This window comes from Oryx dammah, unplaced genomic scaffold (assembly GCF_014754425.2).
Source record: "Oryx dammah isolate SB20612 unplaced genomic scaffold, SCBI_Odam_1.1 HiC_scaffold_22, whole genome shotgun sequence".
Classification (NCBI taxonomy): Eukaryota; Metazoa; Chordata; class Mammalia; order Artiodactyla; family Bovidae; genus Oryx; species Oryx dammah.
The window spans coordinates 19,587,561-19,612,070 of NW_024070206.1; the positions used below are offsets into that span (position 1 = coordinate 19,587,561).

Consider the following 24,510-nt stretch of genomic DNA (forward strand, 5'->3'; position numbering starts at 1 on the left):
GGGCACCTGGCAGTAGCTGACAATGTATTTTTGGAAAAAGGAAACAAGTCAAGCATAAAATATAATAAAAAGAACAACCACACTTGCATGGTTTCAGATTTTATTTTTGTAATTATCTTCCCATAGAAGCAATAATCAGCATTTCCATAACATTTAATATTATTCATCAAAGCTGGAAAAAAACAGGAATAAAGCAGTTTCATACACAAATACCACACTCCGAATATGTACAGTTAAGTTCAATATATTAGACTCTGCAGACTGGTTCACTCAAACAGGACAGCACAGGGACTGCTGGGCACTGAGAACGTGCACGTGGACCCTCTCCGGGAAAGGGACCACATGAGCTCAGACACCTTTCCCTGCTGTGACCACCACTCCCTGCTCCTGAGCACCCCCAAGGAGAACAGCTTCTGTGAGCAGGAAGAGGAGACACTTCTCGCCAGACCCCAGGCAGGAAACCCTGATGTCGGGAACAGCCACCTGCCCCGCATGTACTATAACCCGTGGGGGTGGGGTGGCGGTAGTCAGGGATGCCCGGGTTCCAGCCCCCTGCACTGGAAGGCCCACTCCTCAAGCCCTGCAGGACCCCCTGGCTCAGTATGCATTTTGTTCTATTAATATGAAGGAAAAGAGTAGAAGTGAAGCCTTTCTTCCAAGGCTGCACTGGATAACAGTCTACACAATGCAGTTGAGAGCATCTTCTAGGTGCGGCCGAATCTGCTGAGATGGCTGTGAACGAGCTCAAATGCACATTAAAGTGACTCCTGGAGGGTGGCTGGATGTGGAGGGCACAGCAGCAAGGACAAGTGTGCACTATTAACACGTCACTGAGCACAAATGCTACTGAGACCAGTGTCCCCAAACAAGGGCTAGAAGGAGCCACTGCCCACAGACCACGTGGGTGCCAGGCTGGGGTGTGGGGGGGGCACTCGAGGAGGATGTTCGTTAGTGTTCTGACCCGGACCTTCCAGAAAGAGTTCATCTACTGCCCACCCGCCCCGCAAGGACACTCCCTGGACTCTCCCAGAGCTCAGGGTGACCTTGTCCTCCCGTGACACCGCCTCCGTGTCCCCGGGAAGCCAGCAGACCTGAGCCCAGGAGGCCAGGTGGGTGGCATCAGCTGCACTGCAGGGTCTGGGCTTCTTCCCACCAGGAGAGAAGGCTGAGCTCAGGCAGAGAACACCTTGAAGACAACCCATCAGGAGAGGCCAGGAAGGAACCACACACCAGCACCCCGCCTGTGAAGCCAGTCCTGCTCTCTCAGCCACATGCGGGAGGTTTATGGAGAGCGCCTCCACGTTGAGCCGAGGCCCTCAGAGGGAGGACAGGTCTGCGGCACTAAGGCCGGCCAACAGGCTGGTGGGTCGGGAGACTTGTCGCTGAGCTCTAGGAGGGAATGCCCACAGTCCAGGGAGAACTGCAGACGTGCACAGGGCCCCTGGGACACGCCACCGTCAAAATGTTCAGGCACCCACACGACATTCCAGGTGCGTCTTGTTCTGGGAGAAGTAACGTTGTAAGGCTCAGAACAGCCTCCTGGCCCACACTCCATCTGAAGGTTTAATAACTTAAATGTCTCTAATTATCACGGGGCATAAATCTCCTTATGAAAACAAATGTTTACAATATTACTTTGTTTAACCAGTAAACTTCACTTTTAGCAGCAATTATGAAATAAAATGCAAACAACTTTTCTAACAAATGACACGAGCCCAAGAGAAAAGACTGCCCATGTGTGCTACCCCTTTTGTTTAGAACAAGTCTGTCGAGAAATGGGTTTGCCAATTTTAAAATCAGCTATCGTATGACGTGATGGGATGTTTCTCTGTTAATTCCTGCTGGTGTCTAAGAAGAGCTCTTGTCAGGGAAAGAAAGGAAATGCTTCCAGGCACCGGGCAGAGCAGTGGTCCGGGAACCAGAAACAAGACTTGTCTTACAGCATCAGAGCCAGGACGCCGTGAATCCGGCCGCCCTCCGCGGAGTCTGGGGGTGAGTCATGCCGGCAGGGCCGAGCCTAGCACAGCCCCCCTGCGTACTCGTCCTCCTCATCCTCGTCGGCGGGGGCAGCGGTGCCTTCAGGCTTGGCCTGTGGGGGAGCCGCTGCCTTCTTCTTGACGCCACCTCCTGGGACCACCAGGCTCAGGCCCAGCTTTGCATACTGTCAATGACAAAGTGCAGCTCAGACTGGACAGCCGGGCCTGACCTTCGATACCGCGGCTCTCACCTGTGTGCCAAGGCCTGGTCTCTGCCCCCTGAAAACCTGGACACCACTCGGAGGGAAACACCACCATAAAACCCAACACCGCTGGGCTGCAGGGTGGGGGGCTCGACCAGTGAGGCCGCTGCCTGAGGGGCCCCAAGACCCCGTGAGCCTGACAGAAACTCAGTCAGCGACCTGGAGAGGGACCCGCAGACGGAGCAGGGGGTGTCACCACAGGATACCTGCTCAACGTGCACCCTGTGAGCTTCCTCTCTAAGTGTTGGCCTCAGGGGAGGGGACGGAGGCCAGGGCAGGGGGCAGGGTGGGCACTCACATCATTGTCCATGTACTTGAACAGCGGCGAGTTGCACACCTCGGCCACCTGGTCCTGGTCTTGCTGGTCGTAGCCCTCCAGGAGCTGCTCCAGGGCAGCGCAGTCCTCGCTGCCACTGAAGCCAGGGATGCTGCCGGGACATACACAAGGGTGCTGGGCCCCACACACCCACCCCTGTGCACAGGTCTCATCACATACGAGCACAGATCACGCCCGGGATGGTTACCAGCAGAGGACCTGGGGCCCAGGTGTCAGGGGGCCAGGCCTCAGGCTGCTCACATCACCTGTGAGAAAACCTTCCTGAAACATACACCTGAGGACTTTCTCTTTTTTTCTTATATGGCAAACATCACAAAATTACTCAAGTCACTTCCACAGAAGCACCAGGAGAAAAACACAGCAAAGAACCCAACTCATAAAAACCCTTCTGCAAAAGCTGAAAGGCTCGCCATGTCCTCACCCTGTGCTGAACTTCACGGAAAACAAAAGCCCCGCCTCTGAGGGCAGGGCCACCCATGCCAGCAGAGCTGGGCAGCAGGGCGCACAGCCGGGCCTCACCTGTAGCTCTCGCGGACACAGCGCTCGGCCGCCACGTAGTCGTTTCTGTGCAGGTGCACCAAGACCTGGGCGATTGTTTTCTGAAACAGAAGAGGGGGTTAGGCCAGGTTCACATCCACACCGAAGCCGATTCCACGACACCTGCAATGTAACTTGGTTTGCATCTGACATTCATCTCCATTTTCAGATGAAGCCCGTCCGCTATTGTGTTTCGGACCTCGCTGTTTCAGCTCTAAAACTCTCATTTCGTTCATTTATAGTTTCTATTAAAAAAAAAAAAACCAGTCCCTCTATCTACAGCTCCACCAGTGCTGCCCTTGGTCGCGTGGAGCAGCTGTCACAGCCACTTCACGGTCTACATCTGCCGAGCCAACACCTGGGTCTCTTCTCTGACAACCGTCCTGTCTTCCTGACTCCCTCTGTCCAGTCACTGGCCCCTGGCCCCTGAACCGACCCGCCCACCATCCCAGGCCCAGGCCACACATTCGGTCTGCTTCCTGGGCAGTGGCTCTGGTCTTAGTTCAGCCCCTCTGCTCTGGGCCTGGCTACCCTCCGAAACACACATGCACACATACTCGGGAGCCCCCTCCTGCAGCCCTCCTCTCTGGGCCCCTTTTCCTAGCTCCTCCCGCTGGAGAGACAGGGTTTCTACGGGGGCCTCTTCCCCAGACCCTCTGGTTAGATGGGGGGTGCCTCTCTCGAAGCTAAGAGGCAGAGGGGACATGAAGTCAGAAGTCTTCCCACCCGCTCAATGCTCAGAGTCCTCAGGGCACTGTCTCCTGTGCTCTGCCCAGCAGTGCTGGCTGTTGACCAGCAGGAGAGAGGCAACAGTAGGATTACTCCATCTCAGCCAAAAACAGAGGTCCAGAAGGTATTATTTTAAAAAATTAACAAATGTTCATAGAACACGGTCTCAGGCACAGTTACAGCAATATGATCCAAGGAAAAGCCAAAACTAAGCATTTTGAAAGCATACCTTATAACAAGTTGGATAATTCTCAATTTCCTTATAAATGTTTTTCTCTTTCTGAATAGAGAGTGCCGCCTCATCAAATCTGAAGACAAAACAAGAAATGCTGAACAAGGCAGGTCTAAGGGCCCCACAGCAGAGACCATGGCGTGACGTGTCTGACGTCACAGGTTCTAGAGAAATGAAGGTGGCATAAGGCTCTGTCAGCCACCGCCCCGCGCCCTCCGAGAGCTCCACGCAGTCGGCGTGACTACTGCATCTGACTTGCCCTCCCCAACCCCCAGCAGACAGAGCAAGAGGACTTCAGGACAGGCTGCTTCATATGGGACTCGGGTCTGGTAAGGACCATCCAATAATGAGCGTCCATCAGATTCAACTAACTGCTCTGCGAGCGGCTGTGAGAAGCCCTGGAGAGACCGGGCCTGACTCCACCATCACAGAGCCCTCTCCTTCCCTGGAAGTCCATGCAGATGCCCCAGGAGCACTGGCTGCTGCAAGGACGACCCCCACCACGTCCGCATCCTCAAGCGCCCACCCCAGCCTCGTCAGGCCCTGACAGCTCCTGGGGCCCAAAACAGGCAGTGATGGGGGAGGGGGAACAGAGTGGGCAGCCAGGGAGCAGTGAGCAAATGTCCTCCTCGACACCACAATCCTCAACAGTCACCTTCTCCTGTCCACTCGCACACATTCTCCTCTGCACAGCTTTATTAATAATGGAGATAGGTTACTAAGCTTAAACTGCAGTGAAGTAAAAACAGGGAAATTCCACAGGATCCTAGTTATCTGGGATCCAGCTACTCATGCTGTGTGTGGGTCCTAAGTCTGAAGGATAAAATGGTAAACAACCTGTGTGATGACACTGTCTGGCTGTCGGGAATCCATCCACGTTCCTGGGTGAGCGCTACAGATACTTGTTCCCCAGAGACATCGCGACTTCCCCTCCCCAGGTAACAGACCAGACAGCCGTCTCTAGAGCAGCCGAGCCAGGTTTTAACCAACAAGAGCCCAACACATGTTGGGACGGCACTTAGAGCAGCAGCAGTTCTTTCCATGTTTAACCCAAGGTGCTGCTGTCTTATGGGCCTGGTGCGCCCCAGGTTGCACCCGAATGATCAACAAGCCCTTGCCTAAACATGGCCTCGAGGTCACAGGTCACAGGAGCACAGTGGTGGGAGACGTACCTGCGTCCGCGCACCAGCAGCCGGGAGGCTTTCCCCAGGAGTTCGACAGCCTGCCGCAGGCGCTCTTCATTCTGCGGATCCAAGAGAAGAGAGTGTGGGCGGCTTTAAGGCAGGAATTTTTCTCCTCCCCCAACAATCATCTGATTAAAAAGTAACCGCACTGGATGGGGGGAGGGGATGGGGGAGGGAGAGGGTTGGGGGAAGTGGGGGCAGTGACACCAAAGCCACTGGAACCCATCTCACTGCTCACGGAAGAAGAGTTCACTTGTGAGCTTTCAAAGTAGCCGCTGTGTTTTCTCATGAAACTAAACAGTCTAAGTCTACTTAGAGAAAACAAATTCACTTACTTCAAATACATTGGCTGTCTGCTGATATAACTGCACAGCCTTTTCTGGATCTACATTCTCTATCAGCCTAAATGAAACAAGAATACCTGACTTATACATGAAACAGAAAACTTGTTTTCACCAGACTTTTATTAAAACAAAAAGACTCCCAGGTGGAGCCCCTGTCCACACTCACTTCCCGGCCCGCTCCAGGGCCATGGCGGCTGTGTCTGGGGTGCCATTCTCCAGGTACATCATGCTGGCCTTCTCGATCAGCTGAACAGCCTCCGGGAGTTTCTGCATCTCCTTTAGGCAAACAATAGGGCAAAAAGCAGTAAATGCATGAATTAAGAAATACAGAGTTAACAATCTGAAACTGGAGAAGGCAAAAGACCCAAAACACGACAGACACAATACACATACTGAAAATGAAACGCCTTTGCAAGGTTACTCTCCCCATCAGGCTTCCTTCAGCCAAACCAGAAACACACCAATTGATCCTGCAGAGCCCAGTCCTTCACGGGGTTTCAGAGAAACTACACAAATAGGAGAAGCCCACTTGCTCTTCAGTGTTTCCTGAGCAGCTACAGTTTCTGGAATACTCAGGAGGGCCTCCTACACACAAGGCCTGTGCAAACCAGGCCACAAACCAGGAGCCCAAGGGCTGGGTCTCATTTCCAAGGTCACTGTGCTTTAACCATCTGCATCTCATAATCAGACACGCCCACAGAAGGTCTTTTGGCGGCTTCATATATTAAAATATCAAAAGCATCAGCAGGCTCATGCCCCCACACGGCACTGGCGATCGGAGCAGAGTGGCAGCTGTAGGGACCTACCCCCTCCTGGAAGCTGCATTTTTCCCCAACCCCGGCACGTCCAGGCCTGCCTCCTCCATTTCAGCCATCCCCCTGTGTGCACTTGCACTTGCAACCCTCTTACTCTGAGTGCCGTCAACAGAGTAACTCTATGTATCTTACTAATAAACTGAGTCTCAGCATCACGTGAGCCATACATCTAGCATCCCCAATCCAAACCTTTTTTAAAAACTGGAAAAAATCATGAAGAAGTGAGGTGTAAAGTTTACAGGTGTTATCTACTCTAGGCTGAGGCACTGCGTCTCCATGCTGACCTTGCATGGCTTATTTTCAAACCTGCCCATTCATCTTTCACTAAGCTGACAAATCCTTGAGGCTATCACACTTGCTGGTCTCGTCCTTAAGACTACAAACCATAACTCATTTTACCTACAGGGCAGATGTGCCCCAACGTCACTGACCTTCAGCATCATGCCGGCTTGCTCGTATGCTCTGCAGAGAGAATAAAAGTTCTCAGATGAGATCCTGATGGGAGGAGAAACCTCCTACCAGACACGAGAAGTTGCATCAGTTTAAACTGGCCCAGGCAATACATACTTACTTTAGGCCCTTGTTACGACACAACGGAATTTTTCTTCCATTTATCTATGTGGGCAACAATACCTTAGAAACAGCAGGCATCTAAGGTAAAGAGACTTCTCTTTGCCAATGCAAAATTAAGTAAAGCTCACAGAAGCTAACTGACTTTCTACCTGACAAACCTAAATCCAAGTTTTGAAACAAATATTTTTTTTCTCCTCAGAAGCGAAAGAAAATTTTCTGCTTCTCTGAACAGGCACCAGTAGCTATATTAAGAAAGAGGGGAAAAACAGGGTTTCTAAATCACTTGTTTTTTCACAGGTTACTAAACAAAATGGTCCTAAAAATATGATGGTGATTTAAACACTGAATATCTTAGTGAGGAGTGACTTCATTTTTAAGGTTCAGGTGAAGACTGAAACAAATGTAAAGCACTATTTTATTTACAGCAGTACACATGAATTCACTATTTCTGGGCTTATAACTAGGAAAAATTTACTGACCTAAGGGAAAGCAGCAACACTTAAAACATAATACCCTACAAATACATGAACACATAGAAGAAATTTACTTACTTGGCAGCGTGAAAAAGGCTGAATAGATGTAATAAAGTCACAATTAAGGGAAAAAAAAAAAAAACCAGTTTCTAAAGATCCATTATTTTAAAAAGCAAGGCTAACTAAATCACTGCCCCAATCTGTTCAAAAAGGCAAACTCCACAAACCAGGTAAGTCAGTTTCAGTCAGTTCAGTAGCTCAGTCATGTCCGACTCTTTGCGGCCCTATGAATCGCAGCACGCCAGGCCTCCCTGTCCATCACCATCTCCCAGAGTCAACCAGATAAAGAGATCATTTAATGCCTGAGGATGTCTACTAAAAACTACACAATTGACAAAAACACTGACAAAACACCACACAGATTTTTAAGCTACTTCTATTATGCATTAATCTGATGTTTTACTAAAAATGCAAGATTACTATAACCGTAATCTGCACGTGACGTAAAGCAAACATTTTTTAGTCAATAAGATTATAAAATACCTCAGGAAAATTTGTTTTCAACTACTTAAAAAATTTCTTTCAAAGTTTTTTTTAGGAAGACTATCCTCTGAAAATAGTTACACAGCGGCCTCTCTGTCGACCTGCACCACCTCTTCGCTTTTCAGCACCTGTCTCTTGCATCTCCCTCATTTCATCCCAAGTAAAACCATCATCGAGCAAATCCAGAATCAATGAACTCTCCAAGGCAGCTCTGCAAAGCAGTGTGGATCACGATCAAGTCTCCATAAATCACCTTCAGAGTTTAGACATGCAGAGTTGTTCTAAGAGGCTTCTAAGCTAACAGCACTGTACCCCACAGGCAGCAAACTCATAACCATTTCCAAAGGTTGAAAAGATACGCCCTGTTGTTTTCATGGGCCACAGCTTCCTTCAGGCAGGCGTCTTTTGCTTGCTCAAACTGTTTGGCATTCTTAAAAGCAACAGCTGAAACAGAGGAAAATAAAAACAGATTTTCTATTTCCATCGTTTAAAAAAAACCCTCAAATGAATCACTACTGAAATCTGCATGATATGTAAGGTATTAGAAAATAAACTTAACACTTAATCAAATACTTAGGAAATTTCATAAAATTATAAATACTACTTTTTTTACACCATTTTCTTATAACTTTTTTGATTATCAATAATCTACAAGTATTTTCAAAAGTTTTTTTTTTTAACTCTTTCTAACACCAGCATGTACACTTTGAAGAACTTAGATCACATCAATCGAGCAACAATGCAATCAGGCATCGTCACAAAGACAGCTCCTTTCCTCACCAGTTTCACAGTTTACAACAGAAACGGTACTCAGTTAAAGTTTATTCTATTTAAATTATTTTGAAACTTAAGTCCAATAAGCACACTCAATATTTTTATAATCTTTTTTAGCACAATCTTTAATTACTATTTTATAGACTTTGGAAAGCTCATGAAGTGTTGCTTACAAATAAGTGAAAAGTATACTGCTTTAAGAAAACATTACTTGCTAAAAACACTCTTAAAATTATCTTAAAATGCTGAAAATAAACAAACAATAAACTATTTCATCCCTGAATTTCTACATTTTGCTGTCATAAAACTTTACTGATGAAATGTATCTTGCATAATCCCTTAAAGAAAACAAACAAACAATGTTTTAACGGGAAAATCTGACTTGAAGTACTTATTTCTGAAAGCAGAAATGGTCTCAGATGCATATATAACAGTTTCATGTTAAACTTCCCTCATGGAGGAGATCTGCAAAATGTCATGCTCTCCAGTTACAAAAACATTCTTGTATGAAGCGTCCATAAAACCCATGTAAAATGTGAACCTGTAATTATTTTAATAATTATTCTCTAGAAACTATATCCTACATTGTGCCAATTAGTTTCAATTTTTTCTGACTTCTTTATTCCTGGTGATATACTAAAACTAAAGTCTGCTAAAAGCAGATTTCTTAGGTGATTTCTACCCAAGGCTAACACATGTGATCACAACCACAGCAGAAGCACACAACAAAACGTGTTCAGCCTATTTCAAAATCATACTATGCTTTATGTCCAAAATCATCACAGATACGCTGAAAGCTGTCATTCCATAACTGAAAATGCTGAATTTGTAATAAATTCTCTTTCTGTTGGAAATTTCAGACTGCTTCTATCTTATATGCAAACAAAAATATTAAAATATGCCTATAAACTTAACGTTGGATGAAAAACTATCAGCATATCTCCAAGCAAGGCTGCAAAGAACAAAAGTCTCACACGCGCTGTGCACAAACAACTGCTGAGAATGAGGCTTACGCGCTTTACAAAGTGAACCAAAAAAGTCTTTATTCAGAAACAGCTGGGAGAAAAGTATGACAACTCCTGGAAGTATATAGTATGAACTGACTGCACTTCAAGAACATGCTAATGATGCTAAAACCCCACAGTCTGCCCTCATGGGAGAGGGACGCAGCCGGGTTTGCAACTCGGCACTCAAGACACCTGCAAACAGAACCTAGAAAACCACAGGGTCTGGGCAGGTCTTTGGTTGTTTTTTCTAACAACTAAGATGCTACAGGAAGCACTAAGAGTGAGAATTATGCTGAGATCAACATAACACACTGCAGGAGGCAGGACAACTGTCACAGATACCTGCTTTTCCATACTCAGAAGCGGCGCTGTCATAATCCGGCTTCCATTTCAAAAAACCAGTTTTCAGGCTAAATGAAAGGAAGATACAGTTAACAGAAGTTATCAACCACATTCTTAAGTCAGAACCCTGCTTGTAAGGACCTTGTAGGTCTGTAAATAGGGAGGGAGGGGAACCATTAACTGGAAAGTCCCCATTAGTCTACCTCCATCCAAAGTTCATGGTAACTACACTCTTCATCACTTTCCCTCCCACTGTCACAGACATGGTCTCCCCCTTCTGAAATGTCTACATAACATCCAAGGAGAGTTGAGGTAATCACTGCCTGGTCCCCAGACAAGCAGTGCCAGTATTTGCTGCTAGCTCGCTAGAAATGTATGAATTGTTAAGCCTCCCCTGGCCCTGCTGAACCGGAAACAGGGTAGCATCAGCAGCATCCAGGGTGTAACAAGCCCTGAAGTGCACTAAAGCCTGGGACAGTCGAGGCACTGCAGTGAGCAGCTGGATCCCTGAGACTGCAGCTCAGGAGAGGCAGAGATGACCTGAGCCATCAACACAGGCCACACCAGCGCCCAGTTAAGATCCTCCGAGGAGACTGCAGAGCGAGGCCAGAAAGACAAACCCTCAGAGGGACACAGGGCGGCAGCAGGAAGGCTGCAATGAGCTGCAGTGGACAGGAAGGGCAACCAGAGAGGGCAGGGCAACACGAGGAGGAGAGCGGGACTGGAGAACGAGAGCAGCTGCTCTCCAGGACCACAGGACAATCGATCCTGAGTCCACATCTCCTTGTCCTTTCCGTGATGCTTTCTGTAACTTCAGACTTACAGCTTAAACTAACCCTGTGACTGTAAAATTTAGGTGTGCATGCATGCTGCTGCTGCTGCTAAGTCGCTTCAGTCGTGTCTGACTCTGTGCGACCCCATAGATGGCAGCCCACCAGGCTCCCCCGTCCCTGGGATTCTCCAGGCAAGAACACTGGGTGTGCATAAGAACTGCTAAATAAACACCATCTTAAATTCTGAATTCAGTTAGTGAAAGCCAAGGAATCAGGGAGGACACCTTAACTGAGAGAGGGGGAAGCCCCTATAGCCTGCAGATGTTCACCCTTTCTTGTGTTCCTTTCAATTTGGCCAATTAAAGTTTATGTTTGTGTAATTCTACTGTAAGGTTCAAATTTGTAAACAACTCTCAAGCTAAGAAAAACAAAACGGTTAAAATACAGCTTGTCTACTCTAATCCACAAAATTGAGAAAGCATCGCAATAAAGCAAAATTCTAATCCCATCCCTACCCCGAAGTCCTCATTATATTTTCCACGGTGTGTGTGTGTGTGCGCTCGCGCGCACTCAGTCGTGTCCGACTCTCTGTGACTCCATGGACTGTAGCCGGCCAGGCTCCTCTGTCGTTGGGATTCTCCAGGCAAGAATACCGGAGTGGGTTGCCATTCCCTTCTCCAGGGGATCTTCCTGACCCAAGGATCGAAATCGCGTCTCCAGCTCTGACAGGTGGATTCTTTACCACTGAGTCACCTGGGAAGCCCCATTGTCCACCATAGCTTTTAAAATCCCACCAAAGACAAGACACATCCGTTAAGATATCTTATTGCTACACTTGGGAAAACCTAGAGATTTTAAAACATAGTTGGGCCAGGCAGCTGCCCTCAAAGCCAGGAACCAGGAGCATCTGCGCGAAGATACAGAGAGATGTGTTCGGACCCGGCAGCGGCCCCACTGCCCGAGGCACCGCCACTTCCGGCGGCGGAAGGCAGCGCTTCCGGGGCGCGGCGGCCCCACCCCGTCCGCCCGGCTCCGCCCCCGCGGCAGCGCCCCCGACCTGGTGCTGACTCAGACTGGCCTAGGAGGCGCCGACCCCGACGCTCGCCCAAGGCCGCGCTGGGCCCCTCACTCACTATTTCTCTGCTTTGGCCAGGTGTTCCAGCCCCTCGTTTATCTTCTGAGCCGCCATCTCCGCGGCGCGGCCCTGACGTGGAGGCCGAGAGCCCGCCGAGTGGGCGTGGGAACGCCGAGGAGGAGGCCGGGACGGCGCCGCCGCCGTACTATCGGGGCTCACAGGGCTCAAACCTAGCGCAGCGAAGCGGCCCGGAAGCCGCGCAGGCGCTATGCTGGCAGACGTTGTGCAGGCGCAGAGCGCGCGGAATGGTCGCACGCGTGGCTCCCGCGCAGGCGCGGTGGGTAGAGAAGGAGATTCGCTCATCTATTGCCGGGGTTGAGCTCAGGTGTGTTGAGCACCTGTTATGTATCAGGTGCGGTTCTAACCACGGCAGGTCTGCAGGGAGTGCAACAGGCCGAACCCCACGCCCGTGGACCTCACCTCCCTCTCCCAAGAATGCGCGTGGACGTTGCGATCCGTTCCTTTCGTTCTTCGGCCGGAACAGTCTGGATAATTCGCCCTACATCTGCGCCAAACGTCTGTCAGTGAATCTGCAAACCCGACTGTCCGTCCGGGTCACTGTTGGGTAACCACGGGCTGATGCTCATCAGTGCGCGGCGGTTGAAGGTCGGGGGCGAGGGTTTCGCAGAAATACTAGCAAACCAGCTGCCGACCCACGACTCACGGTAGTTCCAGCATATAAGTGGACCCACACAATTCATCCCATGTTGTTTAAGGGTCAACTGTATTGTATTAATAATAACTCACGCCCATTTAGGTGCATGGACGGATTATAGATTTCCAAGTTTTTAAAGAAAAAATCACAGTGCACTTTACTGCATATGGGGCTTTTTTGAAATTTCACTAATAATTTGAAAGTTGGGCTTGAGAGTTTACTAGGTTTGATTGAAGCGGGCTGTCAAGTGGCTCTCTCCCACCTGTCTCTCTCAGGTTCTGCAGAGGCCTGTGGGCTCTGTGTCCTGCAGTTCCGCCTAAGAACACCAGGTGGCACCACCTGCACGTACTTTTACAACCTGAAAGTACCCAAACAAAAGAGATGATGACTTTGGATGACAGGGTCAAATTCGGTTTTGCTTTCTTACTGAACTTTTCACATAAAAGCGATGCCCTCACTATGTTGTAGGTAAGTTACGCAGCGTTGCCCAAGAGCTCTGAGTGCAGTAGAGCTGGGACGATCTACAGTATTGATGTCCAACATGTCACTTTCGCAGGTGCTTGAACCAGCACAGTCCTCTTGATGAGCATCACTCAAGACGGAGAAAAAACTGCTGTACAGCGTGGCATGAAGTATCTTAGTTCCCTAATCAGAGATTGCACCTGTTCCTCCTGCATTGGAAGCTCGGTGTCTTAACCACTGACCACCAGGGAAGTCCCTTGTTCCTTTTGAATAAAAGGGAATAAAACCGCCTACTGACTTGGCTTGATGGAGTCCTACTCTATATTTTGTTGGACTGCTTGGAGATGACTTAGTTCCACCCTGTGAAAAGTCTCTTTTTAATACCACATCCCATAGGTGTATTTGTAAAAAGGACTTTAGCCTTAAATTATAATAGTTTAACTCTCTTGCAAGGAGAATATATTCATGTGGCTATATTTTGTGCAAATGTCAATTAAGAAATTTGAAATAATACAATTTAAAATATTAACACTTGACTTTTTTCTATGAAGTTTTTTTTAAAAAATGACATGCATCTTCCAAGTGAAAAATTCCTCCAGAAGCCCTCAACGTGATAGTGTTGGGAAGAAGCAGATGCCACTTGGGTTTATCCTGTTTGCTCTTGAGGCATTCACTCAACAAATCTTTGTGGAGTGGATGCTCCAGGTTGTACCCCACCCCCGGGGAGGAGGCAGGTGTGATCTGGGAGCAGAGACACGCTAAATAAACCAATGTGGAGGGGACGCTACATGCAGTGGGGGAGGGGGGGTGGTCGGGGCGGCCAAGGGGGAGGAACAGAACAGAAGGAGGGACCTGGAAAAGCGCACCTGTCCAGGTGGGCGTGGTTACCTTCTCAGGCAGGTGACCTGCCCAGTGAAGGCCTGAGCCAGGGTCAGTCCGGCCCAGGAGCACTGCTGGTAAAGCTAGGAAGCTGGCAGCCCATGGAGAGGGAGAGGCCGCCTGGCCCTTCCAGGAACAGAGGGCACCAGTGAGCCCACACAACTTCCAGAGATCTGCCTACAACTAGCCAAAGTTTGAATTGTGTTTGAAAATCTTCAGGAACACATCTCTCTCTTAAATACAACTTCCAGCTACTTGCGTGATGAACAGTGAATACATGTTAGAGAAGCTAAGAAAGTACTCATAAATATGTACCATAGGAGATTTCACTCAAACGTGGAGATGTCAAGCCCACAGTTGCACTGGGATTGCAAAAGCAGCTGAAAGACCTGTTTTCTCGAGATTTTCGGTAGCTAAGGAGATAGAATAGCAGCACTACGGTAGGGCGCTCACTAAAAAATGAGAAAAGGTTCACAGAGGGGCCGTGGCCACATCTACCCGGCCAGGTCCCCCAATCTCCCCGGCCTGCCCTTCCCTGTCTGCCCGCTGAGTGGCGCTGCTGCCCGCTGAGTGGCGATGCTTGCTGCCAGGCAAGCAGAAGTGCCGTGGATGCCAAAGGATTCAATCCTGCCAGTATTTGAAGAGTCCTTTCAGATTCAGAAAAAAGGAAGAAAAGCCCTCATCCTCTTCAGTCCCCAGTGAAATCAGAGATGAAGGAAGATGGATTTAGCCTGGCAAATAAGAAAATAAACAAGTGCTCTAAATGGGTAAGTTTTTCTTTTTAAATTTGTTTTTGCAAAGAGTTTTTCTTCCCTGAAAAACAAAATACTAAAATAGCAAGTTACGTTTTCATTTACAAATCCTTCTCAAGAGGAAGTCTAATAATAACACGAGGTTCCCATTGGACCTGGCTCCTCTCATAAATGTAAATACATTTCTCTCCTCTGAGGATAGAAACCTACCCTGGGCCAGGTAGCGCTCATCTAAATTGGTGATTTTACTCCTCGGTATTTTTTCCACCTCTTTTACCTTGAACAACCTCTCAAACAGAATGGAAATTGTAGATTCTGCAGCTGTTTACCAGACAGAAGGGGCCTCTTCGGGGAGTAATACGCAGTATAAAGGACGGTGGCAGAAAGATTTGCTCCGCTTTATTCCAGACCCTGTGGAGAGCTGTCAGCCGCTCACCAAGTCCCATCATGAATCAGGTCTGCAGGATGAGGGAGCTGGGCTATATCCTGGGAAGAGCTGGCTTGGGGTTCATCATCCCTTCCGGCCTCGGCTCTCTTTCTTGTAAGACAGAAATCATTTGGCTTCTTGAGCCTTTGTTTCCTCGTCTATAAAATGGGAATAATACTGGTGGTGGATTGAAAGTAGCAACCAAATCTTGGACACTTGTCCCAATGAGAGGTGGGCTCTGTCCCTGGGCTGCGCCCAGGTGGCCCTGTGACTGCGTGGACAGTAGAGCTTGGAGGAGGGGCGGTTCCAGCACCCACCTCCTGTGGTCCTGGGAGCCCTGGGCAGTCTAAGCCTGAGCTCACGGTGAGGGGCTCATGGAGCTCTTCCTGCCCACTGGCAGTCACTGCAGGGCAGATCTCAGATGTCATGAAGCAGAGAGAGGGGGCCCCCCATGTGCCCCACCCAGGATCCAGTCCACACCATGGAGAAAGACATCCATAGCCTTTTGTTCTCAGCCCCCGAGCTTCCAGACCATTTGCTGAGCCGCGGTGGAAAAGCCCACCAACAGCCTGGCCTGTGAGCCACAGTCAGTTTTACAGCTGATGGTGACTCGGGGCTGACACTCTGTGCGCTCTGTCCATAGCAGCCTTTGTCATTCCTGTCATTCCCATGCTTCTTCCACGCACAGCTTTTCAGAACCATCAGCTGAGACTCTCCGCCCAGAGCACATCAGTTCAGTTCAGTTCAGTCTCTAGTCGTGTCCGATTCTTTGCGACTCCATGAATTGCAGCACGCCAGGCCTCCCTGTCCATCACCAACTCCCGGAATTCACCCAAACCCATGTCCATCGAGTCGGAGATGCCATCCAGCCATCTCATCCTCTGTCGTCCCCTTCTCCTCCTGCCCCCAATCCCTCCCACCATCAGAGTCTTTTCCAATGAGTCTACTCTTCACATGAGGTGGCCAAAGTATTGGAGTTTCAGCTTTAGCATCATTCCTTCCAATGAACACCCAGGACTGATCTCCTTTAGAATGGACCGGTTGGATCTCCTTGCAGTCCAAGGGACTCTCAAGAGTCTTCTCCAACACCACAGTTCAAAGGGACTCTCAAGAGTCTTCTCCAACACTACAGTTCAAAAGCATCAATTCTTTGGTGTTCAGTTTTCTTCACAGTCCAACTCTCACATCCATACATGACCACTGGAAAAACCATAGCCTTGACTAGATGGACCTTTGTTGGCAAAGTAATGATAGGACATGGAAATCCCTTGCAGCTGAACCTTGTGGGCAGCCAAGGGCTTTGGGGCTGCAAATCCTCCGTAAGTACTGCAGTTACCAGGCTCCAGCACGTGCCCGTGGGCAGAGGAGAATGTAGCAACTCCAGGGGCTGGGTACCCACCTCCCCTCCCCCTCCATCTGCTCTGCTGATGCTGTGCCACCCAGAGAGGGGAACGTGGGGTTGTAGGGGGATGTAGGGAGGAGGAAGGGGATGAAGGTGAGGATGGCTCAGCCCAGTGGCAGCAGAAACAGAGGAGCCAGGCCTGGAGGGCAGGAAAGGGTCTTTGCTTGAGGACTTGAGCTTCTCACAATCTGCCTCTGGATCCTGACCTGGAGTCTCCAGAGCAGTTAAAGTCACCACAACTGGGACAAATAATTTTGAGTGACATGCTTTTCCTGTGGTTCTTTGCAGCTGCTTGAGAAAAGGGAGGAAAAACCAAAAGCAAAAAAGCAAAAGGGTGGAGGGGAAAGACTGCCAGCCAAGCCTCCAGGACCCTCTGCAGAGCCAGGACCTGGGCTTTAGTTCCTGTGCTGGTGTGCCACCACTCAGACAGCAGGCTCCTGCCAGCTACATCTGCACCCTTTTCTTGCTTTCCACGATTCTGGTTTCCCTGTTTCCAGCTCTCCCCATCCCTGGGGGCCACAGCCGGCCCATCGTGTCCCCACAAGCCCAGCCCTGCCCTCCGTGTTGACCTGCTTCTGGACCAGCTCCCCTCGGTCCTCTCCCCCGGCCTTGTTACCTCTGGAAGGATGCTCCGGGGCAGCCTCTTACAGACTTGGTGGGCTTTCTACCACCCACCAGGTGTTGTCCTGGGTCCAGAAGGACAAGTAAGCTGGCCCTGCTCAGAACCAGCAGGTCAGCTGTGACCCTGGTGAGAACTGAGTGGATCTGTGGACGATTCTAGGAAGAGTTTCACATTAGCAATGATCGACTGAGTCTGATTCCCCTGTTTCCAGGGGTCGGTGCTGACCCTTGGTGAACCCAGCATGATCCCATGCCCAAGGCGGGGGTGTGTGAAGAGCCCCCAGGGACCCGCCTGAACACAGAGGCCCCTTGGAGCAGCCCTGACGCTCCAGTTCTAGAGCCTGTCTTCAGAAGCTGTAGCATTTATTGCTGTAGAATTGAAATTCTGTGGTTTTGAATCTTAAGTCCAAGACGGGACCTATAATTTAGATAAGCATCAACCAGCCAGCAGTGTGTAGTTAAAACTACAGGCTGCGTCTTTGATATTCCAAATAGACTCTCAAATCAGCCCTCTTACTGACTTACAATCTTCTATGTCTTATTTATTTTAAAGAGACAGCAACTTAAGCTTTCCCTTTTTCAGTTTACCAAGACTCTTGGGTTGTAGACAGAAGCCCTCACCAGAAGCACAGCCCCCTTTCTGCCCTGTCCCTCTTCCCCCGCCCACCCCGCCCAGGACCGCCTTGTGGTCAAGTGGGACTGAGTCCGTGCTCTTGGCCCTCGGGGCCCAGCCCTGGCCGCCCTGCTGTCCAGGCACCGACCAGAAAAGACACAGATCTTCACCATGTTGCTAGGATGATCTGTACACAGTTCCAAGACGAGATCCCCCTTCTGCCTCCTGGGTGAGTGGTCCCCTCTCTGTTTCTCAGGAAAGCACTGGGTTTCCCTGTGCCAAGGGGCACTTACAGTTACTGTCTTTGCTCCTGACGATAGCTTTAGACCGAGAATGAGGGTAACATTTGTCTTAGAAATAACGTCTGGCTGTTTTACACAGAACCAAACATTCTGAACTCAAACAAAAGACAGCTTTCTGAAGCCAGGGTTCTGCCGATTGCCAAGGCCATGATGAAATCTGTTTACACGATGTTCAAATTCTGTAATATTCTGTAACTTTTAATTCCATCTGGGGCAGTTTTGAATCAAACCAGGCTCTAAGGTGGGTGGGGGGAACCAGACGGCACATTCACTGTTTACTCTCTAATCCAGCACATGTTTGCAAAATACTGGGGATCCAGGTGTGGACAGTGTGGGCCAATCAGCCCGGCCCCTTCTGCCAAGGGCCTCCTTCAGTAGCAGAAGTGACAGCTGTTAAATAACATTAGAAAAAATGACAAATATGGAAAGTGCTACTGAGCTTAGTGGCTCAGACAGTAAAGAATCTGCCTGCAATGCCACCTGGGTTCGATCCCTGGGTCAGGAAGATCCCCTGGAAAAGGGAATGGCTACCCACTCCAGATTCTTGCCTGGAGAATCCCATGGACAGAGGAGCTGGTGGGTCACAAAGGAGTCCATGGGGTCACAAAGAGTGGGACACGGACACAACCAAGTGACTAACACTTTCACTTTTACTGGGGAGACAGAACCTGCCAGGAGGTGGGTTGGGCGTGGACGTAATCTCAAACAGCTCAGGAAAGTGTTAGGGAGACAAGATCCTAAGGACAAGGATAAACGATGGGTAAGGCAGCCTCCAAAACAGCCGGAGCGCTGTGTGCTCCGCCTGTGCTCAGGTGTGGGCGTGGCCCAGGCACTCGGCAGGTGATGCTTTCAAGATGGTGCAGGCTCTGAATCCCCAAAGTTAGCGGAAAAGATGGAGGAATAATAATAGTAATAATGCCATAATTAGGAGGAAAGAAGCATCTGGGTAACTTTGGTGTTTTTCCCATGTGAAGTTTGCTCTTCAGAATGACTAGTGTTTGCACAGTGGGTGAGTGGTGTGTACACAGAGGGACTGGCTCTGCAAGTATGATGCAGCGAGGAAATACATTTATTGGGAGAAGGAAATGAAGAAAGGGGGATGACTGCAAATAGAGAAAGAGTCTAATTTGGGTTAACTCTCAGATTGTAGCCAGTCCCGGGGAGGGCCAACTGCTTCTCAGAGTTGCAGAAAAACAAGCAGACCCACCCTGCAGTCCTGGGCTGGCTGCTAGTGATGACCTCCATCCCAGCTCACGCGGGAGCAGAGTGCGAGGACGCTGTGTAGACGCTCCTTCAAATTCACTTTGAACTCATTTAGGGGCCACTGCCTTCTCCTCCGGTCTGGAAATCAGCTGGAATCCAGCCAAGAAGGATCTTTACCTCCCAGTAAAGCCTGGGCCAGTAGCTTGTAAGGCAAAGAGAAAACTTTGTGATGCAAAACACAGACGTGCACACACACACACCTCTTAGGAAGAACCAGGATTTAGGATTTCCCAGAGAAGTTGCTTGCACTGAAAGACTTAAAAAAAAAAAAAAAAACAAAACTCTCTGCAAGAAAACAAGGAAGAGCTGCAGGAAGAGGGAGGAGTGGGAGAGATAGGGGAATCCTCGGGTCAGAGCCAGGAGGCCCATCGGTGACAGGGTGGCTCAGGGACGTGCCTGGTGCCCACATAAACTAAAAATCCTCTCTTTGGTGTTTCTGATCTGAGAGTCAGCTGACTCTTCAGAAAGCAACACCACCCAGTGAGTGTTAGTCTCTCAGTTGTGTCCAACTCTTTGCGACCCCATGAAATGTAGCCCACCTGTAGGGGAGCCTGGTGGGCTACATTCCATGGAATTCTCCAGGCACAATACTGGAGTAGGTTTCCATTCCTTTCTCCGGGAGATCTTCCAGACCCAGGTCTCCTGCATTGGCAGGCAGGTTCTTTACCATCTGAGCCACCAGGGAAGCCCAGGGATGATATATTGATGGGAACGGGGGGTACTGTCTGGGCAGGAAGCATCCTGAAGATAAAAAAGAAGAAAAGATTCTCCACTGGCAACCACCTTGTGAGAGAGCTGGGGTGAAGTATGTGCCTGACTGGACTGGAGAGGGGAAACCCTCGGGGTTGGCCACATCAAGACCCCCTTGTGGTGGGGACTGTGAGGACCCCCTGATCGCCCCCTCCCACAGCAGTTTAAGCAAGAACATCCTTGGATATTAAAAAAAAAAAAAAAAAAACAGGGACCCTTTCTCATTGAGGTTGCACACTGAATGGTTTTGCTCTCAAGATGTGGGATTTGAACTTGGATAAGCTTAGCAGAGAGGACTTCATGCTTGGGCATTTATTGACACACCTAGTAACAGGATCCCATGATTATGGGTCCCCTCTGGGGACAGAGCATTAGGAGTCCTTGATGGGAACGCAGCCTTGTGTAGCAAAACTGGACTTTTTGTTACCAGGAGACAGTCTGGTTTTCATTAGCACATAATAACATCTCACTTTTATGGGAGGTTTCTTCACTCCTTTTTGTTCCTTAGATTTAACTGAAGGATGAAAGTCCAGTTTTGCTACACAGAGCCCAGGAAAGGAAGACCCCCATGTTTCACACAGTAATCGAACGTGAAAGCCATAGACTTCAAAGGTACACAAATAAGAAAATGAGGTTTTCTAAAGATCCCTGGGCCCATGAGGGTAATTTCAGATGGACTCAGGGGTTTAAATTTAAAAGACTTCCATGCTGGGACTAGATGTGGGGCAGACCTGGAGTATCTTCTAAACAGTGCACAAAGGGGCACCCAGCTCAGCAGGTAGCATGCAAAGACTGTGGAGCTTCTGAAGCCCTGAGTCGGAATAATGTGCTAGATAAACTGGGGGATGAGTGTGTGGTTCTTTATTGAACAAGTGTCACGAGGAGAATCTCTCTCTCTTTCTCTGCTTCCAGAAAAGGTTGTTCTTTTTCCTGAGTAATTAATTTGTTCGAGTCACATGAAATTTTGTCACGTTACCTCTTTGGCTTCTAGAAAGCCTGACATTAACTGTAGCTCCCCTCTAGTGAGGGGCTAAGATTTGCAAGCACATCCTGAGAACAACCAGGTCACATCTGGATTGTTCTTATTTTTGTAGCCTTCGATTTTGTTTGCCCAGATGTACTCAGTTATTTTTATATTCTATTCGGTCCCCTTGAATTGTAGGTATTTCCGTAAACTGCCTTGACTCATTTTTGGAATGAAGTGGGATAAAAATAAGTAAATAAAGAAACATTGATTGCAAGTTAAAGAACTCAAATGATTTAACCGTGCTAACCTAATGCAGTAAAATCTAAGCTAAGGCAGTAAGAGCAAAGCCAAGAATACAGATTTTCAAAAGCATAAACAACGAAGCACTAAGATAAGCAAAATCTAAGTTTATAACCACTCCTCTATGCTAAGTACAATCACTTGCTATCAGACCAAGGTAATGTTCCCTCTTTTATCTTTCCCCGGAAAGATGCTAAATTCTTGAAGCTTCTGGTTCCACATGGAAAGGAAATCCAGTGGAGGTGACTCCAGTGATTCTCAAACAGGCCTTGCAATTAAGTGTCTTCTGTGAGCTTGTGATGAGCAAGGAATCTGTCAATGGTAAAATATTTTAACAAATATCTTCATGCAGCATCTGTTATTTTGTGGATTACATTTGATGACGGCCGTAGATGCCAGAAGCGACAGGGGGGTAAAGCAGACATTGGAATAGCTTCTAGACACACACAACCAATACCTACACAAATTATTTCCCTTTAAAAAACTTGTGATTCTCTCGAGGTTCTTATAGCAATGGTTTGTTGCTGCTGCTAAGTTGCTTCAGTCGTGTCCGACTCTGTGTGACCCCATAGACGGCAGCCCACCAGGCTCCCCCTTCCCTGGGATTCTCCAGGCAAGAATACTGGAGTGGGTTGCATTTCCTTCTCCAATGCATGAAAGTGAAAAGCAAAACTGAAGTCACTCAGTCGTGTCTGACTCTTCACAACCCCATGGACTATAGCCTACCAGGCTCCTCCGTCCATGGGATGTTCCAGGCAAGAGTACTGGAGTGGGTTGCCACTTCTTTCTCCAAATGGTTTGTTGAGTCCTGACATTTCTACACCATGCAGCATAAAAGAGACAGGTTCAACTTCTAAATATTTAAGGACCTCAGTGACAAAAATGAATGTCTTAAAAAAAAAAAACAAAACTAACATATTGGTTCCACCAGAGTTGGTGTTCCTTGGTGGCTCAAATGGTAAAGAATTGCCTGCAATGCAGGAGACCCGAGTTTCATCCCTGGTCAGGAAGATCCCCCTGGAGAAGGGAATGGCAACCCACTCCAGTTTTCTTGCCTGGAGAATTCCATGGATAGAGGAGCCTGGTGACTGCGGTCCATGGGGTCGCAAAAGAGTCAGACATGACTGAGCAATTAACACTTTCAGCTGTTTTCAGAGTTGGTTTAGACTAGGGGAAGTAGTGGTGCTAAGACTATTTTAATTGGTCCATCTGTATCTATGATATTTTATTCAGTATTTTTAGAGAATTGTGAATTATAGAAACTGAAACTTAACTAAATAAGAAAGAACGGAGCAGTGATTTGCAGCACGGGGTCCAAATCATATTAGGAAAATGTGAACAAAACTCTACCAAAGAAGAGACCTGGGGAGAAGAGTTGTTTGGAAGCCTGTCAAGTGGAGAAAGAGTAATTCCTTCTGAGAGACTTAGGATCATGGGTGGAACTAGGATCTAATATTCATCCCAATGTTAGAATCTTTAAAGAATTCTAAGTGTTGAGAAATGGAATGACATGCCTTGACAGTTTCAGCAATGACTCTGGAAACTTTCAGGCTGACCCCGGATGTCCTCATGAGTTACTGCACTGGCTGGGGGCAGGGAAGGGTCACTGCATTGAGTATATGATGGAATGAGACAGATTCAAAACTTTCTTTGAGTATAAAATCCTCTATTTATAGCAACATAACTGTTATTCCTAAGTGGTGGCAGGGCATAGTCTAATGATCAGTTTACTTAATGTTGGTCATGCGAAAATAAGTGAAGAATAATCAAAATAAGTGTCTGAAGCTTAGAGTAACTGATGTAAGTCATAGCCCTGCCCGGGGCTGTGGCAGGACCCCCAGCGAGGAGCAGTTGGGTATGCAGTCAGCCTGAGGAGGGCGCTGGGACCTCATGGACCTAACACGAACAGGTTGAATACCTGTTTCATTTCATTTCTTTATTTTATACTGGAGCATAGTTGATTAACAATGTTGTGTTACTTTCAGGTGGACAGCATGAATTAACTGTTTTTAAACTTGTTTGTTCATAGTTGTTTGCCTGTGTGGCAGAATTTTGCACAGAGCTCCTATGAGTTTTTAGTTGTTTTAATCATCACCATTTTCTTCAATATTCCAATGCTTTTGGAGTGAATTGCTACGGAAAAGGTAACTTACGGCTCTCTGTGGTCTGGAAATGTGATGAGACGAGTGAAGAAGTGTTCAAGATACCATGGAATCGAAATCTGTATCACCCCCTGGGGAGAAGGGCTACTCCAGAAATAGAGCACATGGTTTGCTGTATTTCCAGCGAAGCCGCTCATCTGAATTCATATTCACGGCTTTATTATGCTGAAAATGACACACGACTTCTTTAGATCTCTGGCCCAATCATCACTTTGATGTCTGATTTATTGATGCACAAAGGACTTGCCTTTCAAGTTTGTTATCTCTCATTTCAGTGGAATTTTTCAAAGTATTAAGAAACTAGCTCCACAGGGCTGTCTACCCAGCTGGAAGTTGGCACAAGATTCTGCAGTGTTATTGGTGCCCCTGGCTATTTCCTGCTATTTAGTTTCAAGCTAATAAGGAAATGCAGAGGTTGGCTAGGTTGCCGTGAATGCTGTGGGTAGACATTCGTGCTGGAGCACACTCAAAGGGGGTTCTTCAGAGAACGCGCTTTATCACACCAGGGACTCTGTTTTCTTGGCTACTGAAATGAATTTTGTTTGGAAATCAGAGCTGTTTCTCATCTTTGACCAGCTCTTTTGTGAAGCCTGCACTTCCATGTTTATGCCATCCATTTCTGACATCATCCACTTGTTTCCATGGCAAAATTACTCAAAGAAGAGAAAATATAAAATAGAATATTTTTTGGAGAAATGTCTATTCAAATCCTTTGCCCATTTTTTTTAATGTGGACCATTTTTAAAGTCTTTATTGAATATTGCTTCTGTTTTATGTTTTGGGTGGTTTTTTGCCCCCAGAAATGTGGGATCTTTCTCCCCAGTCAGGAATTGAACCTGCACCCATGCATTGGAGTGCAGAGTGTTAACTGCTGGACCACCAGAGGAGTCCCCCCTTTGACCATTTTTATAAAGAGAG

The 24,510-nt window shown here is 48.1% G+C and overlaps 1 protein-coding gene and 1 long non-coding RNA gene across 2 annotated transcripts; one reads left to right on the top strand and one right to left on the bottom strand.

Annotated features, from left to right (window-relative positions):
- Positions 1 to 83: 83 nt before the first annotated feature.
- On the bottom strand, positions 84 to 12,411 carry NAPG (NSF attachment protein gamma). The gene is made up of 12 exons (XM_040264616.1): positions 12,036 to 12,411; positions 10,130 to 10,197; positions 8,366 to 8,450; positions 7,542 to 7,559; positions 6,849 to 6,879; positions 5,769 to 5,878; positions 5,594 to 5,660; positions 5,247 to 5,317; positions 4,072 to 4,150; positions 3,096 to 3,175; positions 2,538 to 2,667; positions 84 to 2,161 (listed from the first exon to the last, which is right to left on the bottom strand). Exons 1-12 carry the CDS (start codon positions 12,338 to 12,340, stop codon positions 2,018 to 2,020), a joined length of 1,188 nt encoding a protein of 395 aa, XP_040120550.1. The 5' UTR covers positions 12,341 to 12,411; the 3' UTR covers positions 84 to 2,017.
- On the top strand, positions 12,352 to 13,708 carry LOC120881062. Its single transcript, XR_005725199.1, has 3 exons — positions 12,352 to 12,581; positions 12,968 to 13,160; positions 13,249 to 13,708. It is a non-coding gene; the product is annotated as an uncharacterized LOC120881062 (long non-coding RNA).
- The last annotated feature ends 10,802 nt before the right edge of the window (positions 13,709 to 24,510 follow it).